This window comes from Symsagittifera roscoffensis, chromosome 10, assembly GCF_963678635.1.
Source record: "Symsagittifera roscoffensis chromosome 10, txSymRosc1.1, whole genome shotgun sequence".
Classification (NCBI taxonomy): Eukaryota; Metazoa; Xenacoelomorpha; order Acoela; family Convolutidae; genus Symsagittifera; species Symsagittifera roscoffensis.
In genome coordinates, this window is record NC_087071.1 from 30,038,618 (window position 1) to 30,065,225 (window position 26,608).

Below are 26,608 nucleotides of genomic sequence, written 5' to 3' on the forward strand. Positions count from 1 at the left end.
TATCAAAAAAAGTGTCAATCATAAGTTGTTCTTGAGCTTGAAGAGCATTTGTTTTTCTTTAAACATCGAAAGTTGAGATTATTTCAAAGAGCAACGCTTGATGATTTACAGGCGTGAAACTACAATAAGTTCTATATCTTGCCAGGAAAATAATATTAACAACCTTTGCGATAAGTAAGGGTTTTGCAATCGTGTACGAAAGTTTCCCCAAGTAAAAAAGTTTGTTCAAACGATGGTCAATTAGAAATCAGTGTTTTTGTCTGCTGTGATCACAGAAAGGTCAAATGGAAACCAGTACAGTTTTTTCGCTGTATGATTAGTTCACCGCTGCGTGATTAAATAATTGCATGATTAATGTTTTGACTGCAAATGTGCCTTGTGTTTACGTTGAGAATTGCGAAATAATTTTTATCGGATTGGAATTTTTTTGGTAGATTTTCATCACTGAGGTTGGTCGGCGTTAGTTCTGTCGACATTTTCACCGAAGGTTTTAAGGTAAAAGATTTTTTTAACCTAAAATAGAGTTCAGTAAAAAAAGGACTTTTTTGGTTATAGTCCGTTACTATTTCTTCGGCTTAGCTCTCCTTGTGCGGACTCTTTTTGAAGATACAGCTCTATTCTAATTTTCTGAATGCCACCTATATAAGGAATTGAGTGAATATTTTCGCGGAATTATTAATTTTTTCGAATACTTTTGGTTTATAAATTAATGAGCACGGAACTATTACACTCGCGAGAAAAATCGGCAGTTAGACTATTTTATCGCAAACATTTTTTTCCACATATGTTATTTGTTTTTCTTACTTGCTTTTTCCTCGAAGCTTAACAACTTCCATGCACGTTCCTACTTGATCCAGAGGCAGCGAAGTCGCCTTTGCAGCCTAAGGTCTGGGGTTCGACCTACGGCTGGACCTTGTTTGTTTCAGCACGTATGAAATTGAACTTTCCGGTAAAATTTGAGTTTTTGGATTTTTCTTTTGTCTGCTTGAGTACGGTCGGCTTAGTTGCCACATCACGGTTTTTTGCTGTAAACAAGCTTTATCATGGCTGCAAGATTGTCGGCTTGGTTTCCGCTTCGAAAACTTTTTTCTGTTACTGTTTTAGTATTCAAATTTTTCTCCTGTCTTGTTTGCTTAGAGTGAAACTTTTTTGAGACATACCAACATTTTAGTAGGTTCAGTTTTTTTCAACATTTTTCACCTTTTCTCGAATATTTGTTCAAATTTTTGCGACTTTTTATGTTTTTTTCTAAGTTTGTGATGTATCGCAATTGATGTTGTGTTACGCATGTAATTATTGTTCTGTTACATAACATTGTTGGCCTGGTACCGCTGCGTAGTTTTCTTTTCGATGCAAATTTAAGGTTCAGTTGTTTTGTTTTGCATATTATTTTGTTGTTTAATTATTTCAGATAAATTTATAGGGATTTGAAAATGTTAGTAGAGCTCTTGAAAATTAGCTCTTCTTGACATTATCTGTCTGCTAGTTTGTTGTCCTATGTTTGTGTTGTATTGCAAGTTTTCTGCTTCATGGTTGTTGACTTAAACTGTCGGTATAGTTATAGTTACTACATATAAAGCTCTCGTGAACATTTTCTAAGAACTTTTTACAATGTTAGTTTTTCTAAGCTTTCCCAATTATCTCTTCGCTCGAAGTCGTTTTTTCTTCTTCTTGAGCGTCATGCTGTTTTAGTCATCTGCTTTTTTTTTCACAAGTGGTCCAACTCTAGTTTTTATGAATTTTCTGGATACATTAGTAGATTTAGTGCCAAAAAAGAACATTTCGTGCTAGTTTTTATTTTATTCAGGACTGTTTTTTCGCCTCCAGAACGTTCCAGACTTGCCTTTAAATGTAGTTGCGGCTCACTTGCTTGATTGTTTCGCTAGAAGTTAGCAGTTCTCGGGTGATATATTGAGTTTACTTTTTCTTTGAAATTTGAAAAATGCAAAGTAAGTACAAATCTTCAGATCGCCTTGAAGTTAGTTTTGTTTTTCCCTTTTTCAGAAAAAATCTCAAGTATTTATGACGCTCAAATTTAGTTTTTTTTGGCGTTTGACTTTTTTTTTAGGTCAATTTACTTTTACTTTTTTTTGAAAGGAAAACAATTCCCAATCGCCATTTACCATAGTTCAAATAGCGCGAAAAATGGGATTTTTTTTTCGTTTCAAATTTATTTACTTATAGATTTCCCAGTTAAATAATTAAATTATGTATTGGTCTGATTTTTGATTATCTTTAGTTGGGCAAAAGTTTCAGACAAAGGTTTTGATCATAAAAGAATCTTGAAATTTGAAGAGCCTCAATGTGATATAATGAAAAGTCGTAGTAAAAAAGTATACAGGAAATAAAACTGATAATGAAAAAGAATCAGGGAAAATTATAAGCCTGGGTTTATGTATCTGGATCTTTCATTATAGGCAATAATTACACTACGCTCGCTAATAGTGTAGTGTATTTGTGTGACCCGATTTTTTTAAAATCTGAATTGCTCTTTTGGTGGCACTTATGCTATAATTCCAATATGTAGCATTGCAAATTTCTTAGCATCTGTTCTCTGCTTTATTTATGAATAATGTTTGCTGATAGGGAAGGGCGTGAAATTCTAAATCTCGAGGTCGTAGATTCGAATACGACTCGAAGAAAAAGTTATACTAACTCGAGTCTTATTTCTAGTTTTTCCTATCAACTTTATAGAGCTGCGTTTTTATCGTTTCCGCGCTAGTGTTTCCAAAGCACAGCGTCACCTCTGTGTAAACCATAAAATTTTGACAAATAGTGCTCTTTTTCTCAATTTTACACGAACTTACGAAAAGAAATTTTTATTTTCTTTTATTTTAGTCCAATTTTCATGTTATTTTTTTTCTGGAAAGGGTGGTTGATTTAGGCGACAAACGACGAGAATGAGTGGAAATTATAACTAAAATTCTAAGAGAATCAAATTTGAAGGTCAAAGCTCTCTAATTTAATCTGAGAACCAAAAATTTTAAGACCAGTTTTTTTCGACCTTGAATCTTCTTTTTCGAATTTTTTAGAGAGCGAATAACGGTCTATAGGGTTTTAAAAAAACATACTTGATCTCAACGAGCTTTTATTGGGGTAGTCAACATCATATGAAAAAAGTTGAAAATTGGCAATAAGTTTTTAAAAAACGGACCCTAAATAGCAACCATATTTCCTTCAAGTCACGTTAGTCGCTTGGTCAGAACAATCAATGGGAAAATTTCTCGCTGAACCAAGTGAATGTTTTTTTTCTGCTTTATGTAATAAGTTAATAAAATACTTGAATAGTTATTAAAATACTTGGATGGTATTTGTTAAAGCTCATGCTCATCTCTGCTGCTCGTTGTCGTTTTGAATCAGAAGATTCTTTTTGAATTTATGTTTGTTTGTATATTGAAGGTATTTGTTATTTTTTATTAATTGGCTTAAAATGGTCAAATTAATTCTCTGGCTTGCCTCTTATTGTTGTTTCTTATGATTCGCTTAAAACAGTGAGCCAATAAAAGTTGAGTAAAAGTTATTATGATCGAGGTTTTGAATGTTAAAATCACTTTCGCGACGTCAAATTAATCAGAGGTACTGACTAGAATTAAATAAAACAGAAATCTCAGTGGACTAGATTTTTTTTCAAAACCGATTCGATCGAAATGCGGATTAAAAATGCTGGCTGGGCGGATCCTGGCCTTATACTGGACTTCTCTTTGGGGACATACAAGATGGCAGTGGCCATAATTCTCCTGGTGGCCATGAACGGAGGAGAGGTGAGCTGTGTGAAGGAACCATTCGATCTGGAATTTGGACTGAAAGCTGGAGATAACTTCACTGCGAAGGGAGATAGTCCCACCTCATCGCGACAGTTTCTGAACGGGTCATTTTTGTGGGGAAATAAGACAGTTGACTACATCCAGACCAATTCGAATTTAGAAGTGTACTTAATGAATGCTGCTGGTGTTAAAGTTGGAACTATCGACGTCGCGGACTTTGACGGAGACTCGCAGGACTACTTGTACGATGCCATGTGTCTGCAGTATAGCGCGTCCTTTACTGGAATTGAAGACATCTGCGACTACGTTTTGTACGGGGATAGCGACTACGTAGATGGCGATATGGACTACCATGATTATGTCATCGGCACTCATTATTTCTATACACAAGTCATGGTGAAAGAATGGGACACTATGAAATTCCCCATGAGCCTCGTGGACATCTACTGGGACGACCTGATAACAGAGGTGGTCATGGGACCAGACACTAAGTACCCCAACTTGGCTAACAACATCTTCGTGCGCACTACTCTGAGCCAACGGGACAAGGAAGTGCTGAGTGCCAGGATCGGAGGAGACTTCAGTGTGGACTCTGGTTTTGTGGTGACCATCTACAAAGTGGCGGATTATGAGATGTTCAACACGTTTCACAACAACATCCAGTTCGCTGTAGCCTGTGACGAGAAGAACACGACCGATGTTCGGGACAACGAGTGCTACACTATGACCCAATATGCTGTCATGCAAACACTCGAGGCTGATTTTGAACTTTCGTTCAGTTTCTCTTCTGCTACCTATGGTAAGAATCTTTCTTTGGTGAGAATCTTTCTTTTGTTAAATTGAGGAAATTCCATCTGGGCAATGAAATCTCGGCGAACTTTTGGAAAAGTTCGAAATTCAGAAGTTTTTCACTGATGATTTTTTGGCTCTTGTTAGAAGCATCATCCAGTGGTTATTGAAATGAGTGAAATTTTTTCATGCTGAAAATTTCAAAACTACTAATTAAATGGGCGCGTGGTAGAGTAGATCAACAATAATATCTTGTCGAAGTCGGTCACTTTATATAAGCAATGTTTAATTTTCAATGCGGAATGATTTATTCGTTTCAAATGTATATACTTGAACACCTTTACTTTGTGTATGGAAAACCTATATGCCTCAGAAATATTCAGCTAATGCTTCTGTTTTGCTTCCTAGATGCATCAATGCCGTTTGACGACTACGTGGAAGCTGTGATGGTAGAAGTAAAGAGCAACGTGGGAGTAGATGGTCTGTGGATCTATGAAATAAATCAAGGAACTGAAGGACCATTTGTCAGGTTGCCCTACAAAGTCGTCAAGTTGTGCGGGGGAGCCTACGCCAAGCCCTCATTTGCCCCCATGGACAAATATGATAAGTTCAGTTTCAAGTTTCAGTTTTTTCATCTCGAGTGCACAGGCATCCTTGATTATTCGTCCAGCTTTGCTTCTGAATTGGTAGTGAAATTGATTGGAAGTTCATTCAACAAAACGATTCCAGATTCAGACATTGATTATCAGAGAGGGGACGCTAGATTGGAAGTAGAGCTTCCCGATTTTTGGGGTGCGGAGGAGGTTGTGGGCATGGTTTTGAGCGTGGATGGATGGGAGCAGAAGATTGACGCTACTCTCTCCTTCACTCCAGTGGACATAGATGGACAGTTGAACATCACACCCACGGCTTCAGACAGTGTCCAGGTGTCGTGGCCTCTTGCAACCATAAACGAGACCACTCCTATCCTGATCACAGAGTACACATATAACGGTACGTATCGCATGAGCCACTAATTTGACAGAAGTTTGACCAGCAAGACTGAGTGTCACAAGCAACCACTGCCTCTTTTAAACTCATCAAAGTTGTCTGTCTCGAGTGAGAAAGATGACACTTCAACAAGTCGCGTTCTACGTCCTTTTGTGACGTGATTCCCCGGTGCATTTAAACTATCAAATGCTCTGAAAGCTGCTTCTTGATACAGAAAGGGGGGTCGTTGATGTATTAAAGGGCTATGAAACTTTAAGTCTTTGTTTTGCTTCAGGAACTGGCCAGGGCTACGAGGAGGTGTTCGAGGAAGAGATTGACTTGGAGAGTGGCAACACCACTATCCACTACACTTTCGGCAGCAACCACCTCGTCCGCTTCCAACTCAAGTCGTACCAAGGTGAGATAACCTAAGTCGCAAATAAAAAAGCTCATTTAGTGCTTAGATTTCAATTTAATCATATTTAAGCATGAACAATTTAATGCTGCTCTTTTTTTTGGTACTATTAGGTCCTGTTTGAAAAAAAGATGTATTATGAAAGCGTATGAGATTTGTTCTTTTTCGTTTTTTTTTTGCTACGCTTTGAAAAATTTTTGCCTTTTTCTCAAAAATTTCAATTTTTCTCAAAAACTACTACTGTATCAATTTTCAAAAAAAATAGTACCAATAGAAAAACCGGCTGCTTTTCTAGGTGCCTGCATTTTTTTTGCTAGTCTCTGTTAATTTTACCTCACGTTCTACAGCATTCAAAAATTTCAGTAGAGGTGTTTTGGCCTTTTTGAATTTTTTCATTTTCTCAAAGATTGAATGCACAATGCTGAGATGAAGGTTTCAATCTGAACAATAATTTATGGGGATCTCCCTTCTTTAAACGGCTATTCCTTAATTTCGGTAGAAAAAAGTTATGGCCTCAAACAAGCTCGTTGTTTACATTTTGGTTAATTTTTGAAACCCTGCCAGATCGGTTTTTTTTTACTTGCGCAAACGGCCACGCATTGCGTTTTGAAAAAAATATGGCTTCAGAAAGAAAAAACCGTTATGCTAATTTTACTTGCGCCAACGGCCATGCATTGCGTTTTGAAAAAAACATGGCTTCCGAAAATGTTCCGTTTTGAAATTTAGCCCGTTTTTGGAAAGTTATTCCTTTTTTTTCAAAACTATTCTGATTCTAAAGTTGATAGTTCCTTAAAACTAACATGTTGCTTCGATTTATTTTTCCTACGTAATCTGTTTTACCCTGTTTTTTTTATAGAAATTTTGTCCTTTCTCTCCAAAACTCTTGGCTAAATCTGATATTAAGGGTTCAATCTAAAAATCAGGGTGCAAAAATCTTCAATCTCTAAACCAGGGTGTTGAAAGCTGAGGAAGTTGAATATAGTATAGCCTTCCTATGCTATATTAGAGAAAAGTTATTGGTTTAGAAAGAGTCGTCTTTTAAATCGGTTTTCGGAATTTTTTGCAATTTTTTTTCGAAATGTGCCCAGCAAAATCTGAGATAAAGATTTCAATTTAAAAAACGAATAGAAGTTATCTCCTGTAACAAGTGGTCAATCTGCTACTTAAGCAGAGAAGCTCTAGGCTTCCTTATCAGTAAAATATATGATTTTAAAATGAGAGCAGGTAGATCCAACATTAATTGGACCACTAGTTTGCTTTAACTGACCGTGGCACAGATGCGAGGATGTGATACTTTTAATCAATAGGTTGGATATTCAAATCCGGAGCATTTTGATAGTTTTTTTGGTCGAATTTTTGCTGCATAACATTGACAATTTGATAGAAAATGTAGCTGATTTATTGGTGGCTAGTGTTAGTACAAGCGGTTGTGGAGAAGATGTGAGAATTTGATATTTCCAATCTCAACCAATTTTTTTCAAGGTCTATTTAAGTTTTTTTTACTCATTTCACTTTGTTTTGTCTGTTGAGATTTCTTGTTTTTTGCATTTTTCTTGCTTGTTTTGCGAAGCGCAGCTTCACCTGTGTTTTTAATTGGGGTTTCACTTGACACATGTTTAAGAAGTCACTATCTCGACATTTTGAGTAAAATGACGTTTTCTCACAGCGTTTAATGGTTTTTGTTTAGAATCAACGTTCGAGTTGCCAAGGTCATCTACTGTTTTAACTATACATCTGTTGAAGCGTGAATGATTTAACTACAATTTGCTCCTTATTCCACATTGCAAACTCTTGAAGCTTTGCATTTCAGGGCGTGTTTGAAAAATCGATTTTCTCTACCCTTTGGTGTGTGCTACCAGGGTAAACTCAGGGGTGGCAAAACTGGCCTCCAAATAATACTGCTCAAATTCCTTCAGTTTTTTATTTTACCTTTTAAAAAACTCGAAATTTTTTTCATATGATGGGCTGCTAACAGGTTACGCTCAGGAGTTGCATTTTTGGCCTCCAACTTTGACGGCTTGTATGAGATACGGCGTTCTTTATGATTTTGTCACTTTTTTTTCAAAAACTTAGATATAAAAGTTAACAGATTTTGAAATTCTCAACCTATGGTGGTTTGCTGTCATACCTCAGGGTTAACCTCAGGGGTTGAAAATCTGCTCTTCAAAGATGACTTCTCAATTCTTTTTGGTTTTCGAAATGTGGCCATTTTAACTATCATTTTTTTTTTCAAGAAACGTGTATAAAAACTAAACGAATTGAAAATTTTCAATCTTATATAACTAAGGGGTTGCAAATTTGGAGTCTAAGGATAACTGCTCATATCTTTTTGGTTTTCAAGACATGGCGTTTTCAAGTAGATAGATATTTCTTTGATTAGAATAGGCATTTCTCAGCAATACGACATTTTAAATACGCTCGGCGTTAAAACTAAATCAAGTATGTAGTTTCCGAACTTACCTTTTTTTACTTCAAAATGCACTGAAAACTAAAAAAAAAGTATTTACCTTTTTCCGCTCCCTGGTTTTCAATCTTTTGGTTGGGTTTTTAGGGTATACTCAGGTGTTGCAAATTTTCCCTCTAAAAATGACTGCTCAAATCTTTTTGGTTTACAAGGTTTGGGGTGTTTTGTGATTTCAATTTTTTCAGAAACCTATTATAAAAGAACACTCTGAAAATTCAAAATTTGCAACACTGTTTTGGCCCGCCCTGAGAGTAAAGTCAGTGGTTGCACAGCTGGTTTCCAAATATGACTACTCAAATCCTTTCGGTTTCCGTGATATGGCGTTGTTTATGATTTCGTTTCTTTTTCAAAAAACCTTTGATAGAAAAATTAACAGATTTTGAAAGTCTCAACCCTATGGTGGCTTGCTGTCATAACTCAGGGATAACATCAGGGGTTGTAAATCTGCTCTTCAAAGATGACTTCTCAAATCTTTTTGCTTTTCGAGATGTGGCCATTCTTACTATCTTTTTTTTTTCAAAAAACGTAAAAACTAATCGAACTGGAAATTTTCAACCCTATATAACTCAGGGGTTACAAACTTGCAGTTCAATTATGACTGCTCATAATTTTTTGGTTTTCAAGATTTGGCGTTTTTTATTATTTTTCAAAAAATTTACATATAAAAAAATTAAGGAAACTTGAAGTTCTCAACAGGGAGCGGAAAAAAGTAAATTTTGGGCCTTAAATATTTTTTTAAGTATTGAAAGCTTCAATTTCGGTATTATAAAAACATGAACAATTATTTTTGCACATTTTCCTTCAAAATATTTTGACAGTCATCTAGTTTTCGCTTTAGCAGACTGAAAAATCTTTTGACTTTGAATGATATAACTGTTGTTGGAAATGTATACGGTAGAGCTGGTTAAAATAGGCTGCGTATTTTTTTCTGAGAAAGGCCTATAACGTGATGCATATAAAAGTTGATGGATATTTCTTTGATAAGAATGTGCATTTCTCAGAAATACGACGTTTTAAATACTCTCTGCGTTAACACTAAGGCAATTATGTAGTTTCCGAAGTTACGTTTTTTTCCTTGCCGAAATTCGCTGAAAAGTAAAAAAATGTTTTGACTTTTTTGCGCTCCCTGGTTCTGAACCCTTTGGTGGGGTGTTTAGGGTATACTCAGGTGCTGCAAACTTTCCCTCTAAATATGACAGCTGAAATCTTTTTTGGTTTGAGAGGTGTGGGGTGTTTTGTGATTTCATTTTTAAAAAAGTTATTTTCAAAGAACTCTCTGAAAATTCGAAATTGTCAACCCCATGGTGTGGTGGTATCAGGATACAATCAATTTTTTCAAATCTGGCCTCCAAAGATAACTGCTGAAATAATTTTGGTTTTCGAGATATGGCGTTATATTGTTTTTTTTTGTGAAAACTACCAGAATCTGAAATTCTCAACCCTATTTTGGCCTGCTCTCAGGGTAAAGTCAGCGGTTGCACAGCTGGTGTCCAAATATGACTGCTCAAATCCTTTCGGTTTTCGTGAAATGGCGTTCTATATGATTTCGTTTCTTTTTCTTCAAAAACTTAAATATAAAAAATAACGGAAATTGGAATTCTCAACATTATGGTGGTGTGCTGTCAGGGTACACTCAAGGCTTGCAAATCTGCCCTCTAATTATGAATACTCAAGTCCTTGTGGTTTCCGAGATGTGGCTTTTTTTTCAATTTTCAAAAAAAACTTCAAAAATAAAAGCAAACCGATCTTGAAATTCTCAACCCGGGGTTTCAGGGGATACTTACATGTTAAGAATCTTGCCTCAAACTTTTACTGTGGAAATCTTTTTCGTTTTTGAGATATTGCGTGCTTTATGAAATAGAAACCCCTGATAGATGACCCAAGTTTATTTTCACAAATGCATTGAATATCGCTGTTTTAGTACATGTTTTAGGAAACTCTTTTTAAGTTCAGTGATGTTTTTGAAGCCCTGTAGGTGCAAGCATGCGCTAGTACGCCCAATTTAATATAAGCATCGAATATGCCTAAGTTCTAGGCTTCGTTCAGATGTTCTTATCATGCCACGGAGAAAAATTGCCACGACAGTTTTTTTATGCGGTCGGAATTTTGGTGCTACTTGCAAAAAACTGTTTACCCTTGTTTTGTAAGGTACTTTCGTAAGTATTCTCGCCAAGAAAGGAACTACAGACTGTGTGGACTGGCTTCACGATCAGCTGGATAAGGATCTATCTGAATGCTCCGCGGAATTGGAGGAGAATTTTGCATGCCCCGCGAACTCTGGATCCCCGTATCCAATCAGAAACGACGCTTTCTGGGCGCATGAGGAAGTAGCGAGAGGCCCCCATGGGTGGTACTACGACCCCTGTTGCAACAAGGAAAACACATCCGTGTCGCAATCCTCCCATGTCCTGTCAATGTGCGATGAAAAAGCATGTGATTACAACCCAGCAGCTTTGTTCTGCATTCGATCACCGGCTGTAGAGTGTTACGACAACCGTACCAGAAACACCCTCCACGTGTCCAACCAGTGTTGCTATGACCCGGATGGAACTCTGATGACCGACCCGCATCAGGGAGCTGGGCGAATGAGTCTGAACGAAGCAACAGCGGCTAATATGCACCATTTCTACAGGAATGAGCTGGAACCATACGAGGTGTGCTGCGCAGACACTATGCGCTGTCCTCTGTTCCACTCCAACAGGCCTACAACGATTGGAGACTACTCTGGAAGTTTGACGGTGCCTATCAAATTTGGAGGCCACTTCACGACTGCTGAAGGTTTGGAATTCAAATTGCTGGGATTAGGAGTGTTCACATTGCTTGAGACCCCCGACATGGAACAACCGACCATGATCCAACTCAGCACCCGGGCTATCGGACACCTAACTGTGGTATCCGGATTGGCTATTCAATACGCTAACCACAAAATAGAGATCATGCGACCATCTCTCGTACCGGAAGGCAAAGGAAACAGAATCCGTAACTTCATCTACATCAACGATGACTATTATATGTTGCTCACTGACCTTATGTCAATGGGACCTGATGACCCTTTTGACCTCTACTTTAGTGGAATGACCATCAAACAGAGAGAAGGCGGTTGTCATGTGCAAATTGTGATTCCAGGCATCAATCTCATTGTTAATTTACAAGTAATCCACAACTACTTCAACGTCTTCTTGACTCTTCCCGACTCTTTCCGCGGACACACCAGAGGACTCGTTGGAACATGGGACGGAATCGCTTCAAATGACTTCCTTCCTAAGTCTCCTAGAAGTAAGATTAATGTAGTAATAACTGTCACTACTAATTTCATCACAATACGTTTAATGCCAATAAAACGCGCGATGATTACACAATACGTTTAATGCCAGTAAAACGCGCGATAGTTTGCCGGGTTGACAAGCGTGCACTTCGTCAAAATGCTGTTTATTTCAATCCAGCGCAAAAAAAAATCAAATATTTATAGCACTTTGAATTTTTTAGTGTCAATTTAGTGTAAGTTAAAAGGTGGTCGGAAATTTCGGTGCTTGTTTTATTGCAGTGATTTTTCTTGTTTTTTAAAGTGTCGGAAGCGCCAATTTCATCGCTATCGGACCCCGAGTACATCTATGATTTCTTTGCTGAGTCCTGGAGAGTGATTGAGCAGGATGATTGGCTGTTCGGGACCTTCCTGAGTGGTATGGTGAAGGCTGACATGACAGATGCCCCCATACAGTTTAACTACACCGAGTCCCAGCAAGTCTACGACATGTACTCACAGGTGACATGCAATCCAAAACAGATGATTGAAGAGCGAAAAATTTTCCGCTTAATGGTTTAGGCTTATGTTTTATCGGCTTAATTGATTAATTAATCATAATAAATTGTTTTCAGGCTAGTATATCAGTGGTGCTTGTTATAAAAGCGCATTTACAACCATTAAACATAAGCCTGAGAGATTGTCATGAGACCTTCTGGTCCGTTTTTAGTCTTCTCTGAGCGGAAAAAATTAAATTGTTTTCTTAATAACCTAACTTCGATTTTCACCGGTATCGATCAGAATGCAAAAACTCAAACAAGTACGAGCTGTCTAAAAAAAGAAAAAAAGAGGAAATTTTAAAAATAACTTGTTGAGATGTTATTTTAATTTTTGTAGGTGTATGTTATGTTCAATAGATCTTCATTGTTCAAAATGAAGTTATCTGAGAAAAGGTGGTTTTTCTGTTTTTGGCTGTCTTGGACATTTTCTGGTTAAACTCATTACAATTTATTCCATAGTTGAAGATACAACTGAGCATTTTTCTTAATCTTAATCTTATTTTATTTGTTTTAAAATTTGCACCAGTCGTTAAATTTTTCGATTTTCTTCTTTTTTGATGATTTACTCCGGTCTTCATCAGTTACAACGTTGCGTAAAGTATCTACTGGGCAATTTTTTTTAGATTATTTTAGTTAGTGTTTCAAAAATTTTGTAAATGTGAAGTTCAGTAGATGTATGCATTTTGTGTTTCCCGTACTAGTCCTATTGTGTCGAATTTACGCTTTAATAAAATTATTTTTTATAGTCTCTTGCTATCCTCATCCAGTTGTTTAGTCATTATCAATTGTGCGTTGTTTTAAGGGAAACATAATATTATAATTTTTGAATTGTGTTTTTTTTGGCGTTTTTTCATGTATTTCGCCTTCGATTGAGTGGCTTTTGTTTCATTTTTGTCTGCTAGCTTGCAACTCTATGTTTGTTTCCTAAGTGTTTGTTTGTTTCGTAATATTTTTTCCCTTATTGCTGGCCTATTTTCATATTTTATTGCGTTTTGGAGTTTATTTTGGTTGTTTCATTTATGTGCAGATTGGCTTTGAATGATTTTTTCATCTCTTTCCAAGATGAGCAGATTGATTTGACCGAACGTGTTTGGTAACAACAGAGCGACCAGATGAGAATTTAATTAGCATTGAAAAAGGCGTTTTGACCGAACAAAATCTTTTGTATCAATTGAATGAAGAGACTGAGATGGCAATTTGTCGTAAAAAGACGTATTGGCCGAACATTTTTCGTTACAACATTTTGGTTACAGAGCGACCAGATGAGAATTTAATTAGCATTGAAAAAGGCGTTTTGACCGACCAAAATATTTTGTATCAATTGAATGAAGAGACTGAGATGGCAATTTGAGGTGAAAAAGACGTATTGGCCGAACATTTTTGGTTACAATAGAGCGACCAGATGAGAATTTAATTAGTATTGAAAAAGGCGTTTTGACCGAGCATCTTTTGTATCAATTGAACTGAGATAGTAATTAGTCGTGAAAAAGACACATTGACTGATCATTTTTGTTTGCTATAGAACGACTAGATCAGAATGTAATGTAATAAGTATTGAAAAAGGCGTTTGACCGACCATCTTTTGTTTCAATTGAATGAAGAGACTGAGATGGCAATTTGTCGTGAAAAAGACGTATTGGCCGAACATTTTTGGTTACAATAGAGCTACCAGATGAGAATTTAATTAGTATTGAAAAAGGCGTTTGACCGAACATTTTTTGTTTCACCGGTATCACCAACCATTGAACATTTTTGGTTACAATAGAGCGACCAGATGAGAATTTAATTAATTAGAAAAGCGAAAAGTCAGTTCGAAGTTGGCAATTTGAAAAAAAAAAGCTGAGCAAAATCAAAATGTATTTACCGGTGGCTAGGCGCATGCATCAATTGTGGTAGCAAGAACAGGTAATCTTCCGAGCGATTCATCTAATAATTTAAACTGGGCAAAAAATTTTAATCGCAGTTCTAAGTCAACCAATCAATGTCTGATGTATCAATCATTTATCAGTCATAGATATAAAATGCTTAAAAACAGCAAAGGTGTTCACTTTGAAGATGACGTGATTAGATAATACTAGGATTTGTTGTACAAGTTGAAAAGGTAAGATTGAAAATTAAAATGATGAAAATAGTTAATATTTGTTTGAGACGTGTGCGGAGGACTGGCAATGTACTATGGACGTGCACAGGAGCGGACGCGAGCAGTTTGCCTCCGACTACCAGAGCCTCCGGGACAAGGAGATCCCGGGATCCCAGACTGGTCTCCTGAATGAGTTCAAGAAGGAAAAGTTCAGCGCCAGTCCACGCATCTGGATCCCCTTCGTTCCCATCTTGACAGCTCTGGTCGCTGCCCAGATGGGAAAACTGTTCCTGTTCAACTGAGACCAGAAGATAAAAATAATGTGAAATGGTTCATTAGTTAAAAAAAAATAAGGGCAAATCTTATAGGAGTAACTGAGGATCTCTTCAACTATTTCCCTCCCTTTGGTATCTACTAACGAATTCTCACCCCTTTCATGAAAAAATTCGTCGGTTAAGCATAGTGAAATTTGTTCCTAGTAACGAATCTCCTCACTTGTGCCGAGAGGTGGGATAGTTGAAGAGACCCGTGAGTGGATAATGTAATCAAGAACTTGTTCAGCAAATGAAAAAATTCAAACTATTCCTGGAAACAAGTCACCGACCTGCCCAACTGAATTTTAAATTGCTAACTATTGAACCATTTTAATTGATTCAAATTTCAATTGTTTATAGACGAAAGCGCCATCTTGTTTGCAAATAATCCTGAGAACAACACAAAACAACTCTGATGCAATACTTTTGCAAGAAAATTTTAAGTGACTTATTTTTCAATGTTTTTTTTTATGTTTCACAATTATTTTTCAGTATGTGGGCGTGAGTTTTTTAGTGTTTCTCAGAATTGGTTGCAGATTTTTATCACTGTTAGCTAGTTGTTAGCTGACAGCTCTTTTCTATATCAAATTGTCTTTTCTGCGGCGGCTACTGTGATATTCGGATGTGTTTCCGTCTGCCAGCGCTCACAGACTGACAACGGCGTCTGAATAGCAACTGTAGTTTGTTTTGAGGTTTGGATGAGGTTTCAACTAGCAAAACTATCAAAAGACCTAAGCAGCTCTCCTTATTAAAACTAGAAGAGGAAGATACCATATGGGAGTGATTCTCATTAGGAGTTTCCAATATTTAGGATTTTCGCAGTATCAAGTTTGAATTAGGAGTTTTTCAATTTTAAGGCTTCATTCCAATGGATCAATTTAAATCATAAAACCATAAACACGAAAAGAAACCTGTTAAGAAAACAAAGAGGGGATTCACTGAAAGTGGATGGTAAGGGGGTTCACTGAAAGACTTACACTTCGGCTGGTTAAATCTCATCTCAACTACGTGAGCCATCTTAACTGCATAAGTGAATACTTGTGTTTGCCTTAGAATTCTAAAGAAAGAAGGGATCTCTTTCACCATTTGCCCTCTATGGTGCCTAGTAACGTATTGCCAACCCTATAATGAACTAGTTCAACGGTTAAGCATTTGTGAATTTTGTACCTAGTAGCGAACCTCCTTTTGCGGTAGGGGGAAATAGTAAAAGAGATCCCAAAGAAGAAACCACTGTTATAGAAGAAACCAATGTGTTCGAATTCCATGGATGTACAATGAAGCACATGTGTTCATCTATGCAAGCCATGCTTGCAAAAAAATTAGTGATCTTAGAAAATCTATCAAATTATTTTTCATTTTGTATATTATAGATTAAAATAGTAAGTTTTTGGTGTTATGGATTGATTTTTGACAATGATTATAACAGGTTCTTGTGGAGTGCTAATTATAATATCAAGGCTGAAAGGAGGTTTGTTTTAGAGATGTTTTCATTGCCATTAGCGAAAAGTTTCGAGAGTTTGAAATTTGAAGCATGTTTTTTGCAGCGATCATCGAAGATATTTAATATGTCGAAGAGGTGCTTTTTAATATCTCAATGATTTCAAGGACTAAAATATAATTAAACAGTGAACGTTTGCTGCATCGAAACCCAATGATTGCAAACTATCCTGGATCGGTGGTGCTATTTCATCTATGCGATTACCCTTGCGATAAGCAAGGGTATTGTAATCTGGTATTAGACTTTTTCCCAAAAAAAAATAACTTTGTTCACAGGCAGGACTCATCTCCTGAGGCCTGGATTTCCTCATATGCTTTCTTTTTTTTATAAATTTGAAATGAAGCAACCGCTGCGGTGAATCTGGGGTAGAGGTAAACAGTTTTGAAAGGGCAAAGGCCTGTAGTTTTTGGCAAACTTAAATTTTGTGCTTTTTCGGACTTGTTTCCGTCTGTTTATTTTTGTCGGCTCAGTTCCTTTTTTCGTAGGTTCAGCTTTTTTTCTAAGTTGCTAAAACTGCCATGCTTGTTGACAAAGCCCGACAGTTCGATTCCAGTCGGCACTTTTTTTTTAAATATGAAATGTTTTTGTTTTTGCTTATTTAGATTTTTTCTGTCTGCTTAGTTTTGCCGGCTTAGTTCCCGCAGAAAAAACTTTTTTTTAAAAAAATTTCGGCTTTTTTCTAGCTTTTCGAAAGCTCCTTGTAAATTTTGTATGGTGCAAGTTTTTTCCGGACCTTTTGGGCTTTTTTGCTATCTTTAAATTTTTTTATGACAACAACGATTTATGACAACACGGTTTTATTTTCAGATTTTGATTTTAATCACTTTTATTCATTTTTGCATCGCACTTGTATCGCAGTCCATCCATAAAAGTCTAGTTTACCAATGAAAACACAGAAACTTACTATTTAGGCTGTTCAGAACTTAAATGAATAGTTTTCTTATATAAACTGAGGTTGGATATTCTGGTTTCAAATCGTTTGAAGTGAAAAGTTTAATTGTGGAAAGAAAGCTCAGAATATCCAAGTTCGAATTGTACAGAAGAGGTGCTTTCCTATCTAAAACAGTTTATTTTGCAATAAAAGGTTTTAACCAAAAAATCTTTTTTACAATTGAGAGATTAATTTACAATTAGGAGTACAATTAGGAACTGGAAATCTTAACCGTTTCTTGATTTTCTTTTTTTCATCATTCATATTATTCTTTTTCATATCTTTAATAATTTAATTCACTCATTTTGTTTCTAGCAATTTGAACATTTCTTGAAATTGGAAAGAACTTGATTTGGCATTATCATTATTTCTTTCGTTTTTGACCCCCCCCCCCCCCCCCCCCAAAAAAGCCCATGGAGAGTCATTAGTGCTAACCTATTATACCGCTATCGGTCATGATTCAGATTCCAAAGAAGTTCTCCCAGTTTAAAGCATAACTGGGGGCTATTCTCATGCGCGAAGGACCGAATGCGCGAAAAAACGAAGGACCGAAAGCATGAAACATGAGCGAAGGACCGAAAACAAAATTAGCCGAAAGTCAATTTAAAAAAGAAGCAATTGACATTCAATTAAAATGAATTAAATGAAGCAATATGTTGCATCTTTCATAACAAAACCCTTGAAATATAAACTTTGTTCCAGTTCGGAGGCGGTTAGTGACAATTTGAAAATTTTGCATATTTCTGCCGTTTTTATGTTCGGCCAATATCAATATTCAGTCCCTGGAAATGTTTACTTTCTTTTCAAATTTTGGATTACTGAAATCTGATTGGTTGATTTTTTTTCGCGCAATTGGTCCTTCGCGTATGAGGGATTCCACCGCATAATTGGTCTGATAACTTCGTTTTCAGACTAAATAAGACGAAGTTTGTTTCGAGACTGACGACTTTCACTCTACGTCTACCGCAATTTTAACGTAATAGCAGTTATTACCGGTCAGTAAATCTTTCATTTTTCAACCTAGTTCAGTCACGATTTAATAGAAACCATAACAGGAAATTGTGACGAAAAAAAAACATTTGAAAGATGTATTTTGAAAAATTATCTTTATTTTTGAATGACTAAGAGTAATGAACGCAGTGAAGACTCTTATATGAGTCTTTCTGATTTTTTTGTTTTTTTTCAGGAAAATAGTTTTGAAAATGGAAATTAATTATCAGACTTCCCACTGAAATGAAAGTTATACCTATTGATCAAGTTTTCTCAAATTGTGTTGATTGTAACAAAAAAAGTCTCCTCATAAATTGTTGTTCTTCAAATTCAAAGAGCCTTCTTAAATACCATCTAATTTTTTATTCGAAATTCAAAGTTTGAAGATTTTTGAAGAAAAAACGAGTCGTTTTTTTCAGTTTCATTGCGCTCTTTACTCTTTTTCAACTGTCAGTTGGCTATGTTTGTAATAGCGACATTTGTGCTTTTTGCTCACCAACAGGAGCTCTTGATTTTGCATAAGCGTGTTTTTACGTGTACTTCTTATTTTCAGATTGATGACCAGCTAATTTAAAGCCGTGGATGATAACCGTTCTAACAAGAGGAAAAATGCAATTAACTAGCTTTAATGTAAAACGTGCGATACTTTGAGTTTTTAATGGGTTATTTTTTTGCTAGCCGCACTGTGTTTTATGGCTAAAAAAACTAACTTAGGCTTTTTTGACGGTTAAAGTGACGAAAACGCTACATGCCCCAGGAGCGGATTTGAAGAAGGGGTGGATTCGACCCACTGCCGACCCAAAGGATTTGACCCCCTGCCAACCCAAAGGGTCCCCCTTTGCACTATTTTGAGGTATCCATTTTCGGCTGACTGACCTTAAAATTTTTATAAAGGCGCCTTTGGTGCCAATCTATACTAATTTTGAGGAGGAAGCGCGCGCCCAAAAAACGCAATTTTTTGGTCGAAGTTTTCCAAAAAATGCTGAAAAACGCCTTTTTTTGGCATTTTTTCAAAAATTTGCCTGCAGCGGTGAAAATTTGATCAAATTAGGGTCTTAATACTGATTTGGGAGAGCTCAGAAAATCCATTTGGTCGACGTTAAAAAAAATGTCGACAAATTTTTCAATTTTTTTTGAAAATTCGCCCCTTCCCCCTCGAGAAATTCTTAGATCCGCCCCTGACATGCACATTACGATTGCCAGATAACGAATGTCGAGAAAATTGGGATACTCAGAAAATTGATCAATTAGAAAAGAACGGGCGTCAGAAACTAACTTATCGGACCAGTATCAAAAATTTAATTTTTTCATTTTGTTTCTAGCAATTTTGATATTTTTTCGACCATTCGTCCAGAGGGTTCAGTTCAGGCAAAAGAACAAACCTGATTCTACTATCGACAAACTCGGCGCTCCAATTACAGATTACAGTAAAATTGAGCTCAACCCAATCTCGCGTTTACCAGCTCTTACTTCTGATCCATTGAGAACAGAAAATTGTGAGTATGACCAGGCGCGGATCTAGGAATTTCTCTTTGCAGATTTTCAAAATCCCTTTTTTTTCGGCGGGCGCTCCCCCTCAAAATTATTATAGATTGGCGCCTTTAGAAAAATTTTAAGATCAGTCAGCCAAAAAATGAAATCACAAAATAGTACAAAGGTAGGACCCTTTGGGTCGGCAGGGGGTCGAATCCCTGAGGGGACGGGGAGTCTGCCTCCCCCCTTAAATCCGCTACTGAGTATGACTCGGATAAGTATTGGAATCAGGCGTTGCGCGAACCTATTCGGCCAAAAGTAGATAGCATGACAAACAAACAGTGTACTTTTACATAAAACTATTCTAAAAAGTAGCCATCTATTTTTTAGATAAATTTTAGAGATATAAAAATAGATATAATTCAAATGGTCAAAAACTGCAATTAGTGAAATAAAACGATTAGGGCAGAAAAGCATTTTAATCACACCTTTCAATTTTAAGCCTGAGAGCTTAAACTTTTTGAGTGATCACCGAAAAGCATTTTTCTTTCTGTCTTTTTGGTTTTTGTAGCATTGGCCCATAATGAAGCATTCGCAATAGATACTAATATGCGTAAAACTCGGAATGACAAAATTTTGCACTCGCCTGAAAAACAACATTGAAGATACGTCTGGAATATGATCCGTGCTCGTTGCTTGAGGGTGAGGCAACATTAGCCAGCCCAGAAAAAAAATCAAAAAAATTGCATGTAGTTCTTAAGCAGGGGCACAACAACGGTTCGCCGTGATAAGCTGTACAGCGCGTATGTTGGTCCTATCCCTCGTGGATAAATGATCTTAATGAATATAGTCGTTGAAAACCTCCTTTTTGTTTGGTCTTGTGGTTGTTGTATGTTTGACCTATGATCGTTAATGTTCTATTGAGGCATGTAAAAGTTCTTCTACCACCGATGTTTTGCGCTCTGTGATAGCTTGGCGGTTTTCATTATTGAATTAATCCCCAGCCATCCCCCAGAACCAATCGTTCAGGGGGTTCAGGTCAGAGCTTTGAACGGTACTTGTGGCTTCCGACTGATTAATTGATCGCGAAATTTGGTTTGTAGCCAAGCCATGACTGAACGCGTGGGGTATCCCATCCTGCATAAACGAGCATCGAAGTAGGTGTCATCTGTTTTCGAGAAGAGGTCAAAAATGATTTGCAAGCTTTTCTTTGAAGCAAAACTGATTGCAGCTAACTAGTTGATCGTTATGATCGACAAAACAAAACGGTGCCTTCGAGCACTCCAAACCAGCTCCTATTTTTTTTGCCGAAGTAGCAGCGCTTAAAAATGCATTTGGGGTTCTCAACAGTCCAAAGTTTCAAGTTTTGTGCCTTTCGCGCTGCATCCAGGACCCAACATTTTTCGTCACCAAAAATAACATATTCTGAGAAAAACTGACTTCTTTCAAAAACCTTGTGCAAAAAGAGTCTCTGAGAGGGTAGTTCTTAGGGTTATTTTTTGAAAAAATCTATTTTTGTAAGATTTCATATTCAACGAATGCCCCCTTCGTTCTCCAAACATTCGTCAAGGACGCACATTGATTGTGAGTTTCTGCGCGCTTTGTGAAATGATGTTTCTATTTTGTTTGAAAAATGTTTCTACATTGTTGAGCTCATCGTGAAAAGAGTTTGGTCGACTAACTCCTCGGGCGGTACTTTCTCTATAACATTGAAACTTTTGCTAACTTCGTTCGAATGAACAACGATGGTCTGTAATATCGTCCCGAATTCAATGAAATAAAGTAATGGAGTAAATAATGCCTTCTAATCTATGCGGTTGATGGATTTTGGCGATAAAGAGCTCGGATAGAGCATGGACTTTTTACAAGGTTTGAATGAAATGGATTTTTTCTCAAGGCGTTTCACTTGAGTAAGTAATGTTTATTCTAGCAAAAATAAGTATTCAACTGTCTATCTGATGAAATGAACTGTTCACCCCGTTGTATCATATCTGTTGAACAGTTAACGTCACAATTTGCATTTAATTTACGGTGATTTCTGTTATTGAGATACTTCAAACAATGTACTAGTGTTTGCAGTTCAATAATGCCTATTACTAAATTTCGTTCTTAGAATGAGCTTTTCAAGGTTGATTCAAAAATTAAATCATAATACTGAAAATTGATTTAAATGGAAAACATTAATAGAAAAAGTTTCTCTTTTTTATCGCTTGTTAAGACCAAATGAAAAAAATAAAATAAATCAAACTAAAACGCATAATTCTACAAATCCTCAGCAAAATTTTTTGAAAAATTTTAGCAGTTTTATGCAATCTTCAAGCAAAACCTAAATAATATTGGTGGAACCAAATGAGCGAATAAGAAAAAAGTTAAAACGATTTTTATAATAAATGATCTTTTAAATCAAAGTTATTCACTAGCTGTATTTATATCTGAATAAAAAAATTGCGATACATTACGAGGCCAAACTGTGTATTTTTTGAATAGTGTGCGGTATCCGCAACAAGGACGATCTTTTTGTTCTTTTTTGGTTGTTTTATTTCCTTCGGTTTTTCGACAAAAGTAAAACAAAATTTGGTTGGTAAATTTGGTTTCTGGTAGTTGGTTTTCGAGAAATTTTAGTTAATAAATTTTTTTTTTTTTTCATATTGACTAATACTGCTAACGCGTCATAACTGGCTTGATTCACTTAGCACTTATGTAGACTCATAAATGGCGTGCGTCACGTAAGACATTTTGTAGACTCAAAGTTTTAATCATTCAGTTTTTGCCAGTAGCGTTATCGGTCATATACTTGCTTGTGTATGCGAAGTGCAACTTCGCCTCTGTGTAGAATGTTATTTTTTGAAATTCATAATTCAGTTTACTCGATAATTGATTGAAAGTGAAAACTGATTTTTTGTGACAACTGCCAAGGAAAACCTAACATAATTGATTATTGTCCCTGAAACTCCAGTGCCAGGGATTCATTGTTTACATGTTGTGATGAATTTGATTTTTCTTTAATCTAAAGGTTGGGTCTGAAGCAAGAGGGTTTTGTGAAGGTTCTTTTGACATCATTAAGAGCAAAATTTTTCAATAAAATAGTTGGTATGGTAATTGTACTAACTATCAATAATTAACGTGTTTAATTACTTGTATCTAGAATCCAGGAACATACAGACACAATTGTGCGCCTATTAAGTGCACAGTTTATCCTCGTAATGTAACAATACCTGTAAAATAAGTAAAAATGAAAAACACACACTATTAATAATCATGATTTGTGTAGAAATTTTCATGCAAAAGATCTCAAAAGTATGTTTATTCTCGTTATCCCGAGTTCTCGGAAGTTTCATCTAAAGTTCAGATTTATATCAGCATAGGTTAAATTAATCTCTTTAACGATTTTTACAAAGGTTTCACCAAGCTATCAACTATCAAAAATTATACAAAAATGATAACGAATGTTCTTTGAAACCTAAATACAAAAGATTTTTTTTTACCATGTAGATAAGGTGTGCCATTGAAAATTGGATAAAGTGTGAGGTTTTTGACAGCTTGAGAATTTTTTTTCCATTTTTATCATGATGCACAAACCAAAACTTTTTTCACCAACCTAATACTTTGACTCACTATAATTCACCTCTATTCGCAAAAAAAATTAGAAAAGTCTTTTACCTCTTTTTACTTAAGCAAAGCTTGTGTTATAGTATGAACTCCAACCTTTTTTCCAACCTGAGTTGCAAATATTGTTGCGACGCAAAGATTGTTGCGACAAAAAAGGTTAATTTTGAAAGTGCTCATTGAAAATTGTTCACACAAGTAAAGCTTGTGTGACGGTATGAACTCTCTATTTTTCCAACCTAAGTCGCAAATATAAGTGTTCATTTTGAAAGTGTTCATTTTGATCAAAAACCAGCTATTAAGTACAGCCAAATAGCACTTTAGCTTCAAGGTACCATGGATATGTAGCGTAGAGGTTATGGTAGGAGACCCGCAACAAAATAAGAGGTTTCGAACCTGGGCAAGGTCGGTTGTTTTTAATAAAAATTTTTTGTGTACTAGTTGAAACGCGTCGACTCTATAAATTGAGGCATGTTAGATGCTAAATGAAAAAAATTGGAACTTCGCCTCTGTGTAAAACATTAGTTATTCACGCCCCCGCATCTAAAACTTAAAAAACTGTATTCTAAACCATATGAAATCTATCTTAATACGTTGGAAAACCTACTTTCTATTTTAATACATAGACTGGCTGAACATTTCGGCTAATTTGTTCCTCTCTGTCTCAATAATTGAGATATTTGCGCGTCAAAAACTTGAAACATGGTGTCTTGATCTATAGAAAAATCTATTCTCCATCCTAATACATTGGAAAACCTTTTTAAAGTGGAAAAACTTTTGATTTGTATTTAATGTAAAGGTTGGGTCTGAAGCTAGAGGGTTTTTTGAAGTTTCTTTTGACATCATTAAGCGCAATATTTTTCATTAAAATAGTTAGTATGGTAATTGTACTTACTATCAATGATTAACATGTTTAAAGACTTGTATCTAGAATCCAGGAACATACAGACACAATTGTGCGCCTATTAAGTGCACAGTTTATCCTCGTAATGTAATGATACCTCTAAAATAAGTAAAAAAAGAAAAACACACACTATTTGTATATACTGAACCTAATAATCATGATTTGTGTAGAAATTTTCATGCAAAAGATCTCAAAAGTATGGTTATTCTCGTTTTCCCGAGTTTTCGAAAGTTTCATCTGAAGTTCAGATTTATATCAGCATAGGTTAATAAAAATTCTGTAAAAACATTTTACGAAGGTTTCACCAGGCTATCAAGTATCAAAAATTATACAAAAATGATAAGGAATGTTCTTTGAAATCCACATACAATAGATTTTTACCATGTAGATAAGGTGCGCCATTGAAAATTGGATAGAGTGTGAGGTTTTTGACAGCTTTAGAATTTTTTTTCCATTTTTGTCATAATGCACAAACCAAAACTTTTTTCACCAACCTAATACTTTGACTCATTATAATTCATTTCTATTCGCAAAAAAAATTAGAAAGGTCTTTTACCTCTTTTTACTTAAGCAAAGCTTGTGTTATAGTATGAACTCCAACCTTTTTTCCAACCTGAGTTGCAAATATTGTTGCGACGCAAAGATTGTTGCGACAAAAAAGGTTAATTTTGAAGGTGGTCGTTGAAAATTGTTCACACAAATAAAGCTTGTGTGATAGTATGAACTCTCTATTTTTCCAAACTAAGTCGCAAATATTAGTGTTCATTTTGAAAGTGTTCATTTTGATCAAAAACCAGCTATTAAGTACAGCCAATGCTAAGAATAATAAACACAGAGTATTATATTACAAATAGCACTTTAGCTTCAAGGTACCATGGATATGTAGCGTAGAGGTAGGGTAGGAGACCCGCAACAAAATAAGAGGATTCGAACCTGGGCAAGGTCGGTTGTTTTTAATGAAATTTTTTGTATACTTGTTGAAATGTGTCGACTCTAAAAACTGAGGCATGTTAGATGCTAAATAAAAAAAATTGGATTTTAGCCTCTGTGTAAAACATGAATAATTCACGCTCCCCGCATCTAAAACTTGAAAAACTGTATTCTAACCCATATGAAATCTATCTTAGTACGCTGGAAAACCTACTTTCTATATTAATACATAGACTGGCTGAACATTTGGGCTAATTTGTTCCTCCCTGTCTCAATAATTGAGATATTTGCGCGTCAGAAACTTGAAAAATGGTGTTTTGATACATAGAAAAAACTATTTTCCATCCTAATACATTGGAAAAACTTTTTAAACTGGAAAAACTTTTGCCTTTCTGAGTACATAGTCGGGTTAACCGAAGACTACAACCTGTCTTAAAAATTGGAGTTCTCCGGTGCCCTCAAGCTCAGCTACCTAAAAACTGCATCTTGCTCTCCGTTCGATTCCATAGTAGAAACTTCGCAGGTTGTATATGAAAATATAAGAAAGAAAGAAAGAAAGAAAGAAAAAGAGTTTATTTCTCACTGTTAAATTCTTTCTTTCTTTCTTTCTTTCTGTCTTATATATTCATATACAACCTGCGAAGTTTCTACTATGGAATCGAACGGAGAGCAAGATGTAGTTTTTAGGCGGCTGAGTTTGACCGGTAAAATATGCACCTTGCAAATGAAGTTTTCCATACTCTGAAATTTTAGCTGCAGTTGATTATGACACCTTGGTCTACAAATTTTCTCCATACGGCATACGAGGAATCCGTGTTACTGTTTGAATTGCTATCTGAGCGATAGAAACCTGTAACTTTTATTCAACTAACTGTTCATCAAAAGATAAGTTTCAATATAGGTTACCTCAAGGGTTTTCAAAACATAACAAAGCACAGTGATTGTATTACTTATGCAGATGACTCTAAAATGTTTGGAGCACAGATTGAACCTGCCAATATAAAACAAGATTTGGGACAACAAAAAACGCAGTGCGTTCAACCAATGATTGAGTTACACGTATGAAACAATTCAAAAGACTGAAGTACAGTGCTGATTTAAATTATCCGGACAAAACGAACAAAGCTTTTCTCAAATTGGGTTAACATTAAACAATAAGTGAAGAGAAGAAAAGTTGCTTAGAATTTCCTCAGAATTAATATGATTCAATTTTTTCTCCGAAACTCTCAACCAAAATTTTACCCCAAAAATGTGTTATTTTGGTTTTTTCAATTAATCAAAACATACGCTGAAACTACTTTGTTAATTGATAAGAAATTTATATCACAAGAAGCCTCGTACACAGCCCAACCAAGTTTAAGAAAGATTAAATCTCCAAAAAATTGCGCAAATTGTTTAAAATTTGTTTTTAAGCAGAGTTTCTGGGTTTTATATAGTAAAAATCACATTTGACTAGCAAGTAAAAATTTGACTAGCAAGAGGCCAAACTGTGTATTTTTTGAATAGTGTGCGGTATCCGCAACAAGGACGATCTTTTTGTTCTTTTTTGATTCTTTTATTTCCTTCGGTTTTTTGACAAAAGTAAAACAAAATTTGTTTGGTAAATTTGGTTTTTGGTAGTTGGTTTTCGAGAAATTTTAGTTAATAATTTTGTTATTTTTTCATATTGACTGGTACTGC

At 35.8% G+C, this 26,608-nt stretch overlaps 1 protein-coding gene across 1 annotated transcript; it reads left to right on the top strand.

Annotated features, from left to right (window-relative positions):
* Positions 1-4,966: 4,966 nt before the first annotated feature.
* LOC134855627 (uncharacterized) lies at positions 4,967-15,395 on the top strand. Its single transcript, XM_063872176.1, has 5 exons — positions 4,967-5,546; positions 5,818-5,940; positions 10,550-11,677; positions 11,968-12,164; positions 14,351-15,395. Exons 1-5 carry the CDS (start codon positions 4,970-4,972, stop codon positions 14,582-14,584), a joined length of 2,259 nt encoding a protein of 752 aa, XP_063728246.1. The 5' UTR covers positions 4,967-4,969; the 3' UTR covers positions 14,585-15,395.
* Positions 15,396-26,608: the final 11,213 nt, after the last annotated feature.

Excerpts from the sequence above, each read along its gene's own strand:
- LOC134855627 (XM_063872176.1), top strand. The coding sequence starts at position 4,970 with ATGCCGTTTGACGACTACGTGGAAGCTGTGATGGTAGAAGTAAAGAGC. Across the intron at positions 11,678-11,967 it reads CCTTCCTAAGTCTCCTAGAA|TGTCGGAAGCGCCAATTTCA; the intron begins GTAAGATTAATG and ends TGTTTTTTAAAG. Across the intron at positions 12,165-14,350 it reads TCTACGACATGTACTCACAG|ACGTGTGCGGAGGACTGGCA; the intron begins GTGACATGCAAT and ends TATTTGTTTGAG.